Source organism: Mercurialis annua, linkage group LG5 (genome assembly GCF_937616625.2).
Source record: "Mercurialis annua linkage group LG5, ddMerAnnu1.2, whole genome shotgun sequence".
In the NCBI taxonomy this organism is placed as follows: domain Eukaryota; kingdom Viridiplantae; phylum Streptophyta; class Magnoliopsida; order Malpighiales; family Euphorbiaceae; genus Mercurialis; species Mercurialis annua.
The window spans coordinates 55,187,999-55,203,087 of record NC_065574.1 but is presented as its reverse complement, the minus strand read 5'-3'; the positions used below and the strand labels follow the sequence as shown (position 1 = coordinate 55,203,087).

The following is a 15,089-nucleotide window of genomic DNA, read 5'->3' as shown; positions in this document are numbered from 1 at the left end:
TGAAATTTTTAAAAAAGATACTTATAGAAAGGTTCAAATAATTAAATAAGTATTTTATATAAATTAGAAAATCATGAGAATAAAAATTAAAAAAAATTGGGATTCATGAGAATATTACTGGAATGGTAATTTTTTCAAAAATCCTTTTGTAAATAATCAAATAAAAATTATAATTTATTAAAAAAATACTATTTAGAAAATATAAATTATTTTTAATTAAATATTTAAAAAAAATAAAAATAACATTGGTAATTTATTTAAATTACAAATTGCGATAACCACAAATAAAAAAATGACTTAATTACAATCTGGATCAGGAATAAAAAATAATTACATATATGATTAGCAAATTAGAAAAGGACACCAATATAACATAATGGGGAGTTTAAATTAAATACGAAAAAATGAATATTACAAAATTAGAACAATAAGCAGGAAGAGATCTTAGATAAATTATGAACTCATCTACAACGATAAATAAAGATAATACATTAGACTCTAAGTTACGAATTTGTTCAATCAATTGCTTGTACTCGGATCCTATTAACTTCAACCAATAGTGCCCATAAGTTTGATCGTATTATGTCCTGTGAATGCTGGATAGCCTGACTGAATTCATGCTCCGTATTAGTCTGGAGCTTTAGAGACGATTTACACTGCCCAAATTACAAGCCGTCCCTATAAAAGCCATATGTTACGGGACATAAGTATCAGGTCTCAAGTAAAAATCAACTATAAAAGCAATGTATATGAATAAAGAGTTATAAGAATGATAAATAATATCCAATGAGTTCATTTGGAGAAACGAGATCAAATGCCTTCAAAAGTTTATCCGTCAGCATTGGCTCTGGTCTACGACCATCAAAGCAGTTAAAGCCCTTGCAGTATTCCATAGCCACTGCAATCACATACCACAGTTGAGTCAACTCTTAATGAAAAAAAATAGCTGTTTATGGAAATCAAAACTGACATCTACCTCTTGGTTGCCTAATACAAAACATAAAACTTGAGATCTGAATTGCAGCTGGTTCATGTAGGTGTCAAGGATTTGTTTCAAACTCATATTTATTCTAGAAATCTGCATTTCAAACATAGGTAAGTACTGGAAAATAAATCGAACAGAACATAAGTATGAATCTAGCAAGACTATTACTAACCTTTGCAAGAACATTAAAGCAGCATAAAAGAATCTGATAATTCCGTTGTTTAAAGACTTGTAGTGCTGAACAAAAAACATACAAAATGAACATTTCATAATGTGGCAAGATTTGCTAAATTCAAAATATAAAATGAAATAAATAACTATCTAATAGAGCTCAGTACTAAAATTGTGAATATATAATGTAATATGCAAGGGTATGCATTCCATTTCCAACTAATCATCTGTCTTGCTACTTAAGATATCATTTCAATACAGACAAAAGAATACTTTCAAACCAAGCTACAGTCTAATTGCCACCTATTCAAATAGTGTCCATTCTACACCAACAAATGAGCACATGCGAGTTATCAATTGCCACTAATAATTAAAATGCAATAACTGCACAAAAAGAGGGATTGCGGTTGGGAAAAGTTAAATTTACCTGGAGCTAATCCTAATATACTAAACCCTAATCCTAATATACAAAACCCTAATAGCTAATACCTTAAATTCTAAACCCTTATCCTAACACTAACACTAACCCTAATCCTAAACCCTAAAACCCTAATCCTAACCTAAAATATAGTAAACCTTAAACCCTAATTCTAAATATACATAATAGCTAATACCTTAAATTCTAAACCCTTATCCTAACACTAATACTAACCCTAATCCTAAACCCTAATACTAACCCATAATATAGTAAACCTTAAACCCTAATTCTAAATATACAAAACCCTAATAGCTAATACCTTAAATTCTAAACCCTTATCCTAACACTAACACTAACCCTAATCCTAAACCCTGAAACCCTAATCCTAACCTAAAATATAGTAAACCTTAAAACCTAATCCTAAATATACTAAACCCTAAACCTTAATATTGAAAGCCTAACCCTAAACATACTAACCTTAAACCATAATCCTAACCCTAATACATAAACCCTAATCCTAAGTATACCAAAACCCTATTCCTAACCCTAGTTGTACAAATAATATAACCGCGGATGCAAATTTAAAAAAAACATTCATAATTTAATTAAAAGAAAAATATGCATAACTTGTAAAAACAATCGTATTATTTTTAAAATTCGTTAATTTTTTACTTGGTAAAAATAATAATCATACAATTCAATAACGATAAAACCAAACTTCACAATTATAAATCAAAGTATATAATTTAAATTTAAAAAGAAGAAAGAGCACTTATATTTGTGTTTGTTCCTGAAGTGAAGATTAAAACCATTAACCAAACTACTATAGTATGTAGTAGACAATGTAAGATAATGACATCCTACAAAATTAAGAAAAGATTTTTCAAACCGCCCGGAGTCAATACTCAGTTTCGGTTAAGGCATAGGAAAAAATCGGGAAGTCCACCTACTGTCTCTGAGCAAACGCGAGAAAGACATAAATGATCAATCTGAGAGTAAGTTCACAAAGTTAATAGCCTTGTTAGAATAAAAACAATGAGAACATAAAAGTATATTTGGAGATTTAACACACAATATATATACCTTCAATAGTTTAATCTTATGCTCTGAACAATATCTTAAAACCCCTGTTATCAAAGCAGTAAATACAGACATCAAAAAGATTTCAAAATTAATGTAATACTAATAGTGAGCAAATATAAAACTCTAAACTTCAAATCCTATAAGAGAAACTGTCGTTTCTTATTGTTGCTTTTAATTTTTAATTTTTATTTTTTATTTACTATTACGGTACCTCCCTTTTGGCTTCGGGAAAGCCTCCTCCCCTCCGGGGAGGGAGTCAGTCTCACTCTCTCCGCTGCATGTTCCTTCCCCTTCATCACTAAATGTATGAAGTACGTAGTACTATAATAGTAATCATGCAATTCCATAAAATCGTAACTAAAATTACAGTCAGAATTAACTAAAGGGGAGAAAAAACTTATCTTTCTGCTTCTTATATCTTAAAAATTGGAAATCAGAATTGACATTTACCTCTTGGTTGCCTGATACATAACATAAAACTTGGGATCTGAATAGGTGTCAAGGATTTGTTTCAAACTCGAATTTATTCTAGAAATATGCATTTCAAGAACAGATCATAAGTATGGAAAATAAATTGAATAGAACATGAGTACGAATCTAACAAGACTTCTACAGTAATACTAACCTTTGCAAGAACATATATATGAGCATCAACTAATAATTATGATAAGTGTTCTGTTTAAAGACTACTGCGTGGAAGCTGAAAAATAATAAAAAATGAACATTTCAGCCTCTTCATGCTTCTGGGATTCCTACCATGCAGCTTTCTCAGCCTCTCCTCTTCACACTTCACATAATAAAATATAAAATGTATTAAAAAACTATCATAAAGAGTGCGGGCATTCCATTTCCACCTTATAATCTCTGGCTGGCTACTTAAAATATCATTTTAATATAGACAACAAAATATTTTTAAACCAAGGTACAGTTTAAAATAAAAACTTTTGAAATCAAAGGGAACAACAAGATAGAAGAAGAATAAGCTTGTCTTACTTGGGGATCGTCATGATCATTAAGGGATGGTTTAATGACAGCCTTTAGCTGACCAAGACTCAAAGGGTAATTCTGCTTCAGAAGACACTTGTTGATCTGGAGGAAACAAGCTTCACATCTGCATATTCAATGAAATTAGCTGCAACAACTGAATGTAATACCTTTGCAACATCAAGAAATTGGCAGTCCATAGCTGCAATTGTCGCCTATTCATATAGTGCCCATTCTACACCAAGAAAAGAGCACATGCGAGTGAGAAATAGCCACTAATATACTAGTGCCTAATAAAAAAATTAAAGTATTGGTTTTAAAATACTTCTAGAAGAGGCGTCAGTTAATCTCCTCTTTTTTTGCCTCTGTTTCTCAGCAATTTCATCTAATTTTGTCGCGTGTTTAGCTTCTACTTTCCTTAGTCTCTCAGCCTCTTCATGCTTCTGGAATTCCTACCATGCAGCTTTCTCAGCCTCTCCTCTTCACACTTCACATAATAAAATTTCTATCTCGTGGCCTCCCTCTCTTGCTTCCGAGCATGAATGATCTAATCTATTCTTTCTGACCTCTCCTACCGCTCTTGGAAAATTATCTTGTTTTCAAGCATCTGAGACAACCTATTCTTCTCTTTGAGGTCCCTATCATGATGTTGTCTCCTCAGTTCAGTCTCTAGCTTCTGCTTACGTTGATGAAGGGCCGTCTCTTCCACTAATCGCTGTTGAAAGGCAGTTTATATTAGTGAAGCATTTCTCTCTTACCTTTTCTCTCCTCTAGCAATGCCTATAATAATTCTTGAAGGATCATTTGGTTCTTCTTCCTTCGCTCAAGTTCAAAAGCATGCTTCTTCTGCTCTGTCTCTTCTCTTTTCTTCTGTTATTGCAGCCTCCTTGACGACTCCCCTCGTTGTAGTTGACATTCTTGTTGTTCCTTTCTCTTCTCAATAATTGATTTACAAGCAAGAAGTCTCTTATGTTCCTTATCCACAATATCCCCTAATCCAGGTAAAATACCACCTACTTTTAAAGAATTCTTTACTGGAGGATATATCATGGTCCTTGCTTTATTTAAAAACTTGGAAAATTTTGCAAGTTAATCTTGCATTTCATCCGATTCAAGATCCAAATTACCAAATATATGGCATTCTTCACATGATCAACTGAGATATGATATGGAAAGTCATATAACAATTCAACGAAAGCAAGTAGAGACACAACAGCCAAGAACCAAAGATAAAAAAAAAACTCTAAATCTCAAGCAAACCCATTTTTCAACCTCCCACATATCTCCAAACAACCGGTAGATTCTTAGAAAACAAATCAGCAAAACTTAATAATCCCACCAAGTTCTGAAAATAAAAACATAAATATGTTTAAGTAAATAATAAATTAGAATCCTTTATGATAAAAATTAATTACTCACCTTTTCAAAAAAACAATTAATAACTCACCCTTTTCCAAAATTAGAATTTGTATCCCCTGCAAACAGCAACCACTTCCTCAAGTTCAGCAAATGGATTTCACCAACAGCATAAAAGAAAGAAAAAAAAGTAATATTGAAATCGTGCAAAACTTACATACTTGAGTTGATCGCAATCCTTGAATCCATCTAACACTATATTGCTTGGCTGACCAACTGAAGAAAAAAGACCACTAGGCCAAACCTACACAAAAGTAATTAGGACAAGAGAAAACAATCTTATCATACTTGGACAGAATGTGAAGTCTGATGCATCCTATCAGTATCATAGGTATTCAATATCCTGTCAGTATCATAGGTATTCAATATCAGAGTACATCCCCTTCAAGCAACTGGTACGTCATTGCCGGTGGAATTAAGTCACCACCTTCTTCTGCCAAAAGTGGTAGAAATTTATAGACCATGAACTATACGACCAACTAACCTTTGTTCATCGTTGTGATGCTGAGAAAAGGTCCTCAACAGCTGGAATAACATTTTCATCAAGTGGATCGCGAAACAAAACCTAAATCATCAATATAGGTTAATTATTACGTACGAAACAAATTCACAAAACTGACTTTTTTGTTAACTAAAGTCGGTAAAATTTAATTAAATTCAATTACCTCTTTAGGAGTAATAACCGCCTTGATATGCCGCCACATAACGTAATAGAGATTGGTAAAATGGAGATTGAAACCATTGCAACTTGTTACCTTAAAACATGTGAGATGCATGGTACCATCATCAACAGTAACACAAAAGCAAGACCATGATAATTGATATTAATGCACAAAGAAGCAGAGAATCAAGGAAAACGATTTTGATATGAATAGGTAAAATAAGACAATGGTAAAAAAAAAAATTAGCAGAAGAGAACTTACTTCATCCCAATTATGATAATTTTAACACTCCCCTCCTTAGGTACAGAAAGCCCGTATGTGTGAAGTGTTCGATTGGTTTTGTCTTTATGTAGTTGTTCATCAGCAGCAGTGGGCTACATAAATTTCAAATGCAAATAAAAAAACAATTAATTATACTGCTATTAACTAGAGAAATAATTTCATACCTTGTTAGAGATTAGGCAGCTTCTCTTTAAACAATCGCAGAAACAATTCATGTGCACCAATATCTAGCGTCTCCGGATACCTGGAGATGGACAAAATAAATTGAGAATAACAGAAATATCTAGTTCTTCTGGATGCGCACCAATAGCTAGTTTATTCTTGATGAGTGCAGAGTAATTCAAGAGAAAAGTTAATGAAAAGGAGAGAGATGGAGAGAAATTGAAGCTCACCAAACAGATTCCGAACAGTTATCTAGTGCCTGGAACCTTAGCATTTACATAATAGCTTTCACTAATGTTTGAACTTTAATCTTACAAGTTATTGTGCCTTGATGGTTAAAAGTTGTGTTGAAGGAGTTTTGTAAGGGTAAATATGCTTTCCAACATTTGCATGCTAGCTTTTACCCATATTTGAGCTAAAATCATCCTGTTGAAAAAAAAAAACACAAATTCTATAAAGACATGAATTAGCAAATTGTAAAACTCTACAGTATGAACTGGGTAGAGAAGTTGCTTGCCTTCGACAATCGTATCGGCAAGAGGAAAACATTGTGTCGGAGATATTTCCCTTGGAGACATGCCAAGAAGGTTTGAAAATAGAGACATTTTATTTGAAGTTGGAGTTCCATCTGAGCAGCAAAGGGGAAAATAAATGGTTAGTTCACGAAAAAGTTTTTATTCAAAGGGCAATAATATAATGTTGCACGGAAACAAAAATACTTTAAATATAATTTATTCTTAAAAAAAAATTGTCATTTTTTGTTTCAGTCTTTTCGTTTCTGATTAATAGAGAGCATAGCAGAAGGAAAAGTAACCAGTCTGAAATCTCAGTTAGAAAATAAGTCGACCAATTGCAGCTGGGGTGAGAGCTGGCCAAGGACCAGCTATGTTACATGGCAGATATATAAGATTCTTCAATTTAACTTAATGGAATCTAAGATAACAACTTATGAAATCAAAGAGAACGACAAGATGGAAGCAGAATAAGCTTGTCTTACCTCGGAAATGTCATAATCATTAAGGGATGGTTCAACGACATCTGCATCTTCAACGATATTAGCTGTGACTTGAATGCAATACCTTTGCACCATCAAGAGATTGGCAGTCCATAGCTAAAATTGCCACATATTCATATAGTCTCCATTCTACACCAAGAAAAGAGCACATGCGAGTTAGAAATAGCGACTAATATACTAATGCCTAATTAAAAAAATAACTTAAACTATTGTATTAAAAATGAAAATTACAAACCGTCTTTCTTCTATGTAAAATGAGAGAGCATGAAGATCTGAAGGCCTAGAAGGGGCGTCAGTAAATATCCTCCTCTTCTCTTCTCTCTCTCCACCCTCTCTGCCTCTGTTTCTCAGCAGTTTCATCTAATTTTGCCATGTGTTTTGCTTCTACTTTCCTTAGTCTCTCAACCTCTTAATGCTTCTGGGATTCCTCCTCTCCATGCAGCTTTCTCACCCTCTCTTTTTCATACTTCACTTAATAAATTTTCCTCCCTCTCTTTCTTCCAAGCATGAATGATCATTTATTCTTTCATTGGATTCAAGATCCAAATAACCAAATAATATGGCGTTCTTCACATGATCAACTGAGATATGATTTGGAAAATACTGTTTCTAAAACCTACTTTAAGAAGAATCCTGGGAAGTCATATGAACATTAAACAAAATTACCAAAACAAATAGAGACAACACCCACTAACGAAAGATAAAAAAATAACTAAATCTCAAAGTAGTAGATACAAGCAAACCCATTTTTCAATCTCCCATATATCTCCAAACAGCCGGTAGATTACTTGAGCAAAAACTTAATAACCACGCAAATTCTGAAAATAAAAACACAAAGTAAACGGTAAATTTTCTATCATATTCCAAACAACAATTGAACATAAATTTGATAACTGGAAAAGAGTTATTAGAATAACAAATAATACCCAATGAGTTCATCTGGAGAAGCAAGAATAAGTGCCTTATATGTTAGCGTTGTCTTTGGTACAAGACCATTATGAGCCCTTGTTATAGCAGTTAAAGCCCTAACAGCAATTCAATAGCCACTGCAATCACAAGCCACGGTTGGTCAACTCTTAATGAAGAAAATGGTTGTTTATGAAAATAAAAATTGACATCTACCTCTTGGTTGCCTGATACAGAACATAAAATTTGGGATCTGAATTGCAGCTGCTTCATATAGGTGTCAAGGATTTGTTTCAAACTCAGATTTATTCTATCTGCATTTCAAAAACAAAAGTATTGAAAAATAATTTGAATAGAACATAAGTATGAATCTAGCTAGCAAGACTAATTACTAACCTTTGTAAGAACATAAAAGCAGCATATAAGAATCTGAAAAGTCTGTTTTTTAAAGAATGATAGTGCCTGGAAGATAAAAAATAAATATGAATATTTCATAATTCCTGGAAGCTGAACACTTCATAATGTGGCAAGAGGCACTCTTTGTTGGGATCCTGTTTAGCAAATTCTGCAATTAGAGATCAGAAAACCAATTGCACATGCACTGCTGAACACCTATTCATGTGGTACGTAAAACCACATCTAGTAGAAATAATAATGACATTGACAATTACCTCTGGATGTTGAAGGATTGTTACTAAACTTGATATAGGAGTCATAACAATTGGAGAAATTTCTTGACAAATCTATAATTATAAAAAATTGATTTCAATAAATAAAATGAATCTAAAAGAAAATTCTTACAATTAAATCAATATGTATATATATATATATATATATATATATATATATATATATAAAAGAGAGAGAGAGAGAGAGTGAGAGAGAGTGAGAGAGTTAAAGGAAAAAAAAATCTGGAGAAAATAGGAAGCTTTTTTTTTTTGAGGAAGGAGAAAATAGGAAGCTTAGCACATACCTTGACTGCTAATTCTCCAATAGCCCAACAAACATTGTTTGCAACAGACACAGTTCCCTTGAGCTTAGGTGTGCTCTGTGATATACATATATTAGGTAAATCTGCAGCCAACCATAAAAGAGGAAACCATGAAAACAGGTTTACTAACCAGTTATTTGGCTGCAACATTAAGAAATCCGGCCAATCGAGGGCGCAAATGTACACCACACACCTGAGAAAGTATAAAGATATTCAAATTGCATCATAAGTGGAAAAAAAGGAAAAAAAGAGCCTAAAGAACATAACTAGGGCAATACTTACTATTTTGTTTTGCTAACAGATACACTTCTCGGCCTTAATTCAACTGTACCCAATTGGCAGAGAAGAACTTACTAGAGTTCAGCCAGTGACATACACCCTCGCAAGGTCGCCAAGCAGTGCAAAAGCACCCTGTCGAACATCTGAAGCATTGTCTGCGGCCGGAACATTGCAGCAGCAGGTCCCTCAAACTGCTTTGTGAACCTGTTTGGGAAAAGTAGAAATGGTTTATTCAAAGGGCAATGATATAATGTTGCACATAAATAAAAGTACTTTAAAACTTTATTTCTATAATGTATTATTCAAAAGAGATAAAAATAATGTATTCTTCAAAAAAGATAAAAAATTTGTCATTTCTTATTTCAGTGTTTTGGTTTCTGATTAAAAGAGAGCATAGCAGAAGGAAAAGTAAACTGATCTAAAATATCAGTTAGAAAATAAGTCTGACAATTGCAGCTGGGGTGAGAAGCTGGCCAATGACCAGCTGTGTTACATGACAGATATATAAGATGCTTCAATTTTACTAAATGCAATCTAAGATAACAACTCTAGAAATCAAAGAGAACAACAAGATGGAAGCAGAATAAGCTTGTCTTACCTCGGAATTGTCATGATCATTAAGGGATGGTTCAACGACAACTTTATTTGACCAAAACTCAAAGTGTAATTCTGCTTCAGAAGTCACTTGTTGATTTGGAGCAAACAAGCTTCACATTTGCATCTTCAATTTGAATGCAAGACTTTGCAACATCAAGAGATTGGCAGTCCATAGCTGCAATTGCCACCTATTCATATAGTGTCCATTATACACAAAGAAAAGAGCACATGTGAATTAGAAATAGCGAATATACTAATGCCTAATTAAAAAATGTTGTTTTAAAAATGAAAATGAGAACCTGTCTTTCTTCAATGTAAAATGACAGAGCATGAAGATTTGAAGGCCTAGAAGGGACGTCAATTAATCTCCTCTTCTCTTTTCTTCCCTCTCTCTCTCTCTCTCTCTCCACCCTCTCTGCCTCTGTTTCTCAGCAATTTCATCTAATTTTGCCATGTGCTCTGCTTCTACTTCCCTTAGTCTCTCAACCTCTTAATGCTTCCGAGATTCCTCCTCTTCATGCAGCTTCCTCAGCCTCTCTTCTTCACACTTCACATAATAAATTTTCTTTCTTGGGACCTCCCTCTTCTGCTTCCAAGCATGAATGATCTAATTTATTCTTCCATCCGATTCAAGATCCAAATAACCAAATAATATGGCATTCTTCACATAACCAACTGAGATATGATTTGGAAAATACTGTTTCTAAAACCTACTTTAAGAAGAAACCTACTTTTTCATATTGCTCCACCGCACAATGAAATCCTGGAAATTCATATGAACATTAAACAAATTACCAAAGCAACTAGGGACACAACACCCAGTAATGAAAGATCAAAAAATAACTGAATCTCAAAGTAGTAGATACAAGCAAACTCATTTTTCAATCTCCCATATATCATCTCCAAACAGCTGGTAGATTCCTAAAGCAAAAACTTAATAACCACGCCAAATTCTGAAAATAAAAACACAAATATGTATAAGTAAATGGTAAATTTTCTATCATATTCCAAGCAACAATTGAACATAAATTTGATAACTGTAAAAGAGTAATAAGAATAACAAATAATACCCAATGAGCTCATCTGGAGAAGCAAGATCAAGTGCCTTATCAGTTAGCGTTGTCTTTGGTACATGACCGTGATGAGCCCATATTGTAGCAGTTAAAGCCCTAACAGCAATTCCATAGTTACTGCAATCACATACCGGTTGGTCAACTTTTAATGAAGAAGATGGTTGTTTATCAAAATAAAAATTGACATCTACCGCTTGGTTGCCTGATACATAAGATAAAATTTGGGATCTGAATTGCAACTGCTTCATATAGATGTCAAGGATTTGTTTCAAACTCGGATTTATTTTAAAAATCTGCATTTAAAAAACAAATAAGTATTGAAAAATAATTTGAACAGAACATAAGTATGAATAATCTAGCTAGCAAGACTAATACTAACCTATAAAACAAACTAGCAAAAACTTAATAATCCAACCAAACTCTGAAAATATACTTAAATTCCAGCAACCTGATTTATCAATCTCTGTGAACACATAATGCTCCAAGCAGCTTGCGGCAGGATTAAACAATGCACCCTAATTGTGGTGCCTCTTGCATCCGATTCTTTTTCAAGTCTTTCTTTAAAAAAGAAATTCAATTGGAACTGGATGCAGTAATCTGACCATTTGCATTACAGGAAGTAGACTGAAAAATCAAAAAATCAAAAATTAAAGACTATTCAGCTATTTAGATATAAAAATCTAAACAATTTAAGTTGCATAACAGAAATAAGACTAGAAGGCATGTGGGTAATTACTTTTGAAAAAATGTGAAATTAATAACCTGTTTATAACCATGCAACATCTGACAAAGATCATTGCGTAGCTCGTTGCTCCTTATTTCCTATTTTTACGTTACGCTAGAAGACATTTAAATTATAAATTCTAAAGATCATTTAAAACAAGAAAAGCCATTCTTAAATGCCAACTTACAATATCTTTGCACATGAATACAAGTGAACTTAAAGCTCTCGAAGGATTTGCTCGGACCTGAAAGGGATCCAAAATATTCGACTTTATTGATTCACCGTTAATGATGAAAACTTCTGAAATCAAATTCATACTACTGCGCATAGGCCTTGGAAAGCATTCTCCTTTCCAATATCATCACGAATCCTGTCATTCAAACATTTTCTGATGTGATGACACCATAGAAGTCGGCACAAGAAAGCATTATGCATTACATAAATGGAATATCTTTGTTTGAGCGCATAGATGGACAGATACTTAAATAGACAAAGCAATACACCATGATTGCATGAAACGCTCTATAGAAGGTGATGTAATCTCAGGACAAACCCATGCAAGCCTCCCAAAAGTGATTGTACTATTTTCTATTAGTGATTTGTTGAGGTCCTGTTTTAGAAAATTATGCAATTATAAATCAAAAAACTAAATGCACATGCATTGCTGCATGAGGTATATAATAAAACCACATCTAGTAGACAGAATAATGGAAGAGACAATTACCTCTGGATGTTGAAGGATTGATACTAAACTTGATATAAGAGTCATAACAATTGGAGAAAATTCTTGACAGACCTAAAAATAACTGGTTTCAATAAATAAAAGAAAAGAAAATCTAGAGAAAATAGGAAGCTGAGCACATACCTTGACTGCTAATTCTCCAATAGCCCAACAAACATTGTTTGCAACAAACATAGTTCCCTTAAGCTTAGGTGTGCTCTGTTATATATATATATCAGGTAAATCTACAGCCAACCAAATAAAAAAAAGGAAACCATGAAAACAGGTGTACTAACCAGTTATTTGGCTGCAACATTAAGAAATTCGGCCAATCGAGGGCGCAAATGTACACCACTCACCTGAGGAAGTATAAAGATATTCACACTGCATCAGAAGTGGAAAAAAAAGGGAAAAAAGAAGCCTAAAGAACATAACTAGGGCAATAGCAACTATTTTGTTTTGCTAACAGATAACACTTCTCGGTCTTAATTCAACTGTACTCACTTGGCAGAGAAGAACTTACTTGAGTTCAGCCAGTGACATACACCCTTGCAAGGTCTCCAAGCATTGAAAAGCACCTTGTCGAACATCTGAAGCATCGTCTGCGGAACATTGCAGCAGCAGGTCCCTCAAACTGCTTTGTGAAACCTTTTAGGAAAAGTAAAGGTGGTCATTAAACTAGTGTATCATACAGGAAGCCGTCTACACAGCAGACATCCCACGTGACCAGCATCAAGAATTAGTAAATTAAAACAAGATTTCCTTTGTAAGATAACTAAGTCAGCTCCTGATAATGCAATATCATCACAAACAGATAAACTCCTTTGCCAAACATATAAGCAAAAGTCAAATGCACTTCATACCCATAAAAATAAATGAAAATTTGTTATAGAATTGAAGTATGGACTATGGAGGAAAAAAGGAGTACCAAACTCTCAATCCTGCTATCAAGACCCTCAGCAAGCCCAGAGAGGAGACAATAAATTCTTTATCGTATGGAGCTGCTGCTGAAACAGGGTCAACCTGAAATAAAACAACACGACCATGGAAGCAAACGGGTTTCTTTCATTCTCCTTGCTATGCATTGCAAGTCTTACATCGATATGATTACTATGCATAAGGTACTGAACACAGCAGATACATAAACCTTAAAACACTGATTCCGGCTATAAATTGAACAAAAAATAGGCTAGTACTAGTAGTCACCCAAATACAATCTCCCATTAGCATTACAGGAGGTAAACTGAAAAATCAAAAATCAAAGACTAATCACATAAAAAATGTTCAGAAGTTTCATGAAATCTGTACCAACTATCAAGAGCAATACCTACCTAGAACTCAATCAAATCAAACTATAAATCCAAAAAACTCGAAACTCATAAGAAAAAATTCTATAATAACTGAAGATTCACAAACACGTAGAGAAAAAAAAATAAAAACACAACCAGGCAAAAGAGAAAAATTAATAAAACAAAAATTACTCACACAAAGAACATTCACACACGTAAATTCGGAAAGAAGACACCCACAAACTAAAAGACACACAATCACAAACACTAGGGCAAAAAAAATACAGATATTCACAAACACTAAGACACAAAACACCCAAAATTCCACAAATTCACAAACTAAAAGACACAAAAACACTAACAGAAGAACCCAAATCAAATCAAGCTACAAATCCAAAACATTCAAGGCTCAAAACAAAAATCCAGAAAATCTGAAAATTCACAAACACGTGTAGGAAAATAAAATCACGAACACAAACAAACCCACTCAAAAGAGAAACATCAAAATGCAAAATTACTAGCACAAATAACATTCGCACTCATCATAGAGACAAAATCACAAAAATTACTGACCTAGAAAGAAACACAACCACAAATTCGAAGTCACAAAATCACAAACACTGAGACATAAAAATACACTCACAAATACAAAAAAAAAACACAAACACAGAGAAACACAAAATCAGAGCCACAAAAACAGTCGGAGAGAAAAACAAAATCAAAATACAAAAACAAATACAGAGACAGAGAGATGAAATGAAGTGGAAGTGGCGGGTTTACTTATATAGCTGCATGAAATACAATCCTGATGACAATTGGTTTTGGTTTGAATGTAACGGCTCACTATTATATTCCAACTCCATTTAGGAATATAATTGCCACGTCACGCTTCTTTTTTAAAACAGAATAATAAGTGCTGACAGCTGTTGATTTTTTTTAGGATATTAAACAACCTAGGTCTCTGAGTTATTCCAATGTTACAGAAAGGGTACTAAATTTCAAATCGTTAAAAAATGATCACTAAGTTATCAAATTATTTCACGGGATGTCACTCAAGGCAAAACGCACCAAACGTTTTGCGTTTTATCCTACGTGGCATGCCATAATTAACAAAAGGTGTATAATTGAGTATCAATTTTGAACAAAATGGTATAACTCACTATCCATTTTGTAATTTGCGATAAACTTAATGGCCTTCTTTTAAAACGGTGACCTCTTTGAGAAATAATTCGATAACTTAGTGACTATTTTTTAACGATTTGAAATTTAGTACCCTTTTTGTAATACTGGAATAACTCAATGACTCAGGGAGTTTAATATCCATTTTTTTT

At 33.4% G+C, this 15,089-nt stretch overlaps 1 protein-coding gene and 1 long non-coding RNA gene across 25 annotated transcripts; both read right to left on the bottom strand.

Moving 5' to 3' along the window:
• Nucleotides 1-369: 369 nt before the first annotated feature.
• On the bottom strand, nt 370-6,585 carry LOC126683285 (uncharacterized). 12 transcript variants are annotated; one of them, XR_007641677.2, is made up of 13 exons: nt 6,394-6,585; nt 6,166-6,245; nt 5,981-6,093; nt 5,723-5,812; nt 5,542-5,622; nt 5,215-5,301; nt 5,089-5,116; nt 3,651-4,986; nt 3,283-3,444; nt 3,108-3,185; nt 2,658-2,955; nt 1,158-2,563; nt 997-1,078 (listed from the first exon to the last, which is right to left on the bottom strand). XR_007641677.2 is itself a non-coding variant. In XM_050379135.1 (8 exons), exons 1-7 carry the CDS (start codon nt 3,130-3,132, stop codon nt 836-838), a joined length of 429 nt encoding a protein of 142 aa, XP_050235092.1. In that variant the 5' UTR covers nt 3,133-3,198; the 3' UTR covers nt 370-678; nt 819-835. The 12 variants fall into 12 exon arrangements, 2 of the variants coding, with proteins under 2 accessions (XP_050235092.1, XP_055961974.1); XR_008790775.1 differs by having other exon boundaries at nt 2,658-2,701; XR_007641674.2 differs by having other exon boundaries at nt 2,658-3,185; nt 3,651-3,876; nt 3,967-4,986.
• Nucleotides 6,586-6,679: 94 nt separating this feature from the next.
• On the bottom strand, nt 6,680-14,602 carry LOC126683286 (uncharacterized). 13 transcript variants are annotated; one of them, XR_008790778.1, is made up of 25 exons: nt 14,539-14,602; nt 13,398-13,492; nt 12,993-13,117; nt 12,766-12,828; nt 12,614-12,688; nt 12,473-12,544; nt 12,302-12,358; nt 11,936-12,118; nt 11,787-11,862; nt 11,473-11,648; nt 11,216-11,317; nt 11,022-11,141; nt 10,818-10,904; nt 10,251-10,714; nt 9,953-10,139; nt 9,358-9,558; nt 9,206-9,268; nt 9,058-9,132; nt 8,756-8,827; nt 8,481-8,635; nt 8,301-8,398; nt 8,105-8,224; nt 7,414-7,996; nt 7,161-7,307; nt 6,680-6,791 (listed from the first exon to the last, which is right to left on the bottom strand). It is a non-coding gene; the product is annotated as an uncharacterized LOC126683286 (long non-coding RNA). The 13 variants fall into 13 exon arrangements; XR_008790780.1 differs by lacking the exon at nt 14,539-14,602 and having other exon boundaries at nt 7,414-7,811; nt 7,914-7,996; nt 13,398-14,532; XR_008790781.1 differs by lacking the exon at nt 14,539-14,602 and having other exon boundaries at nt 7,414-7,811; nt 7,922-7,996; nt 13,398-14,532.
• Nucleotides 14,603-15,089: the final 487 nt, after the last annotated feature.

Bases quoted from the DNA above. Each gene is read 5' to 3' on its own strand.
- LOC126683285 (XM_056105999.1), bottom strand. From the start codon at position 3,004: ATGGAATTGCATGATTACTATTATAGTACTACGTACTTCATACATTTA. The intron at 1,079-1,157 runs GTTAGTAATAGT...TTTGAAATGCAG, and splicing joins GCTTTAATGTTCTTGCAAAG to ATTTCTAGAATAAATATGAG. The intron at 899-976 runs GTAGATGTCAGT...ATGTGATTGCAG, and splicing joins TTGTATTAGGCAACCAAGAG to TGGCTATGGAATACTGCAAG.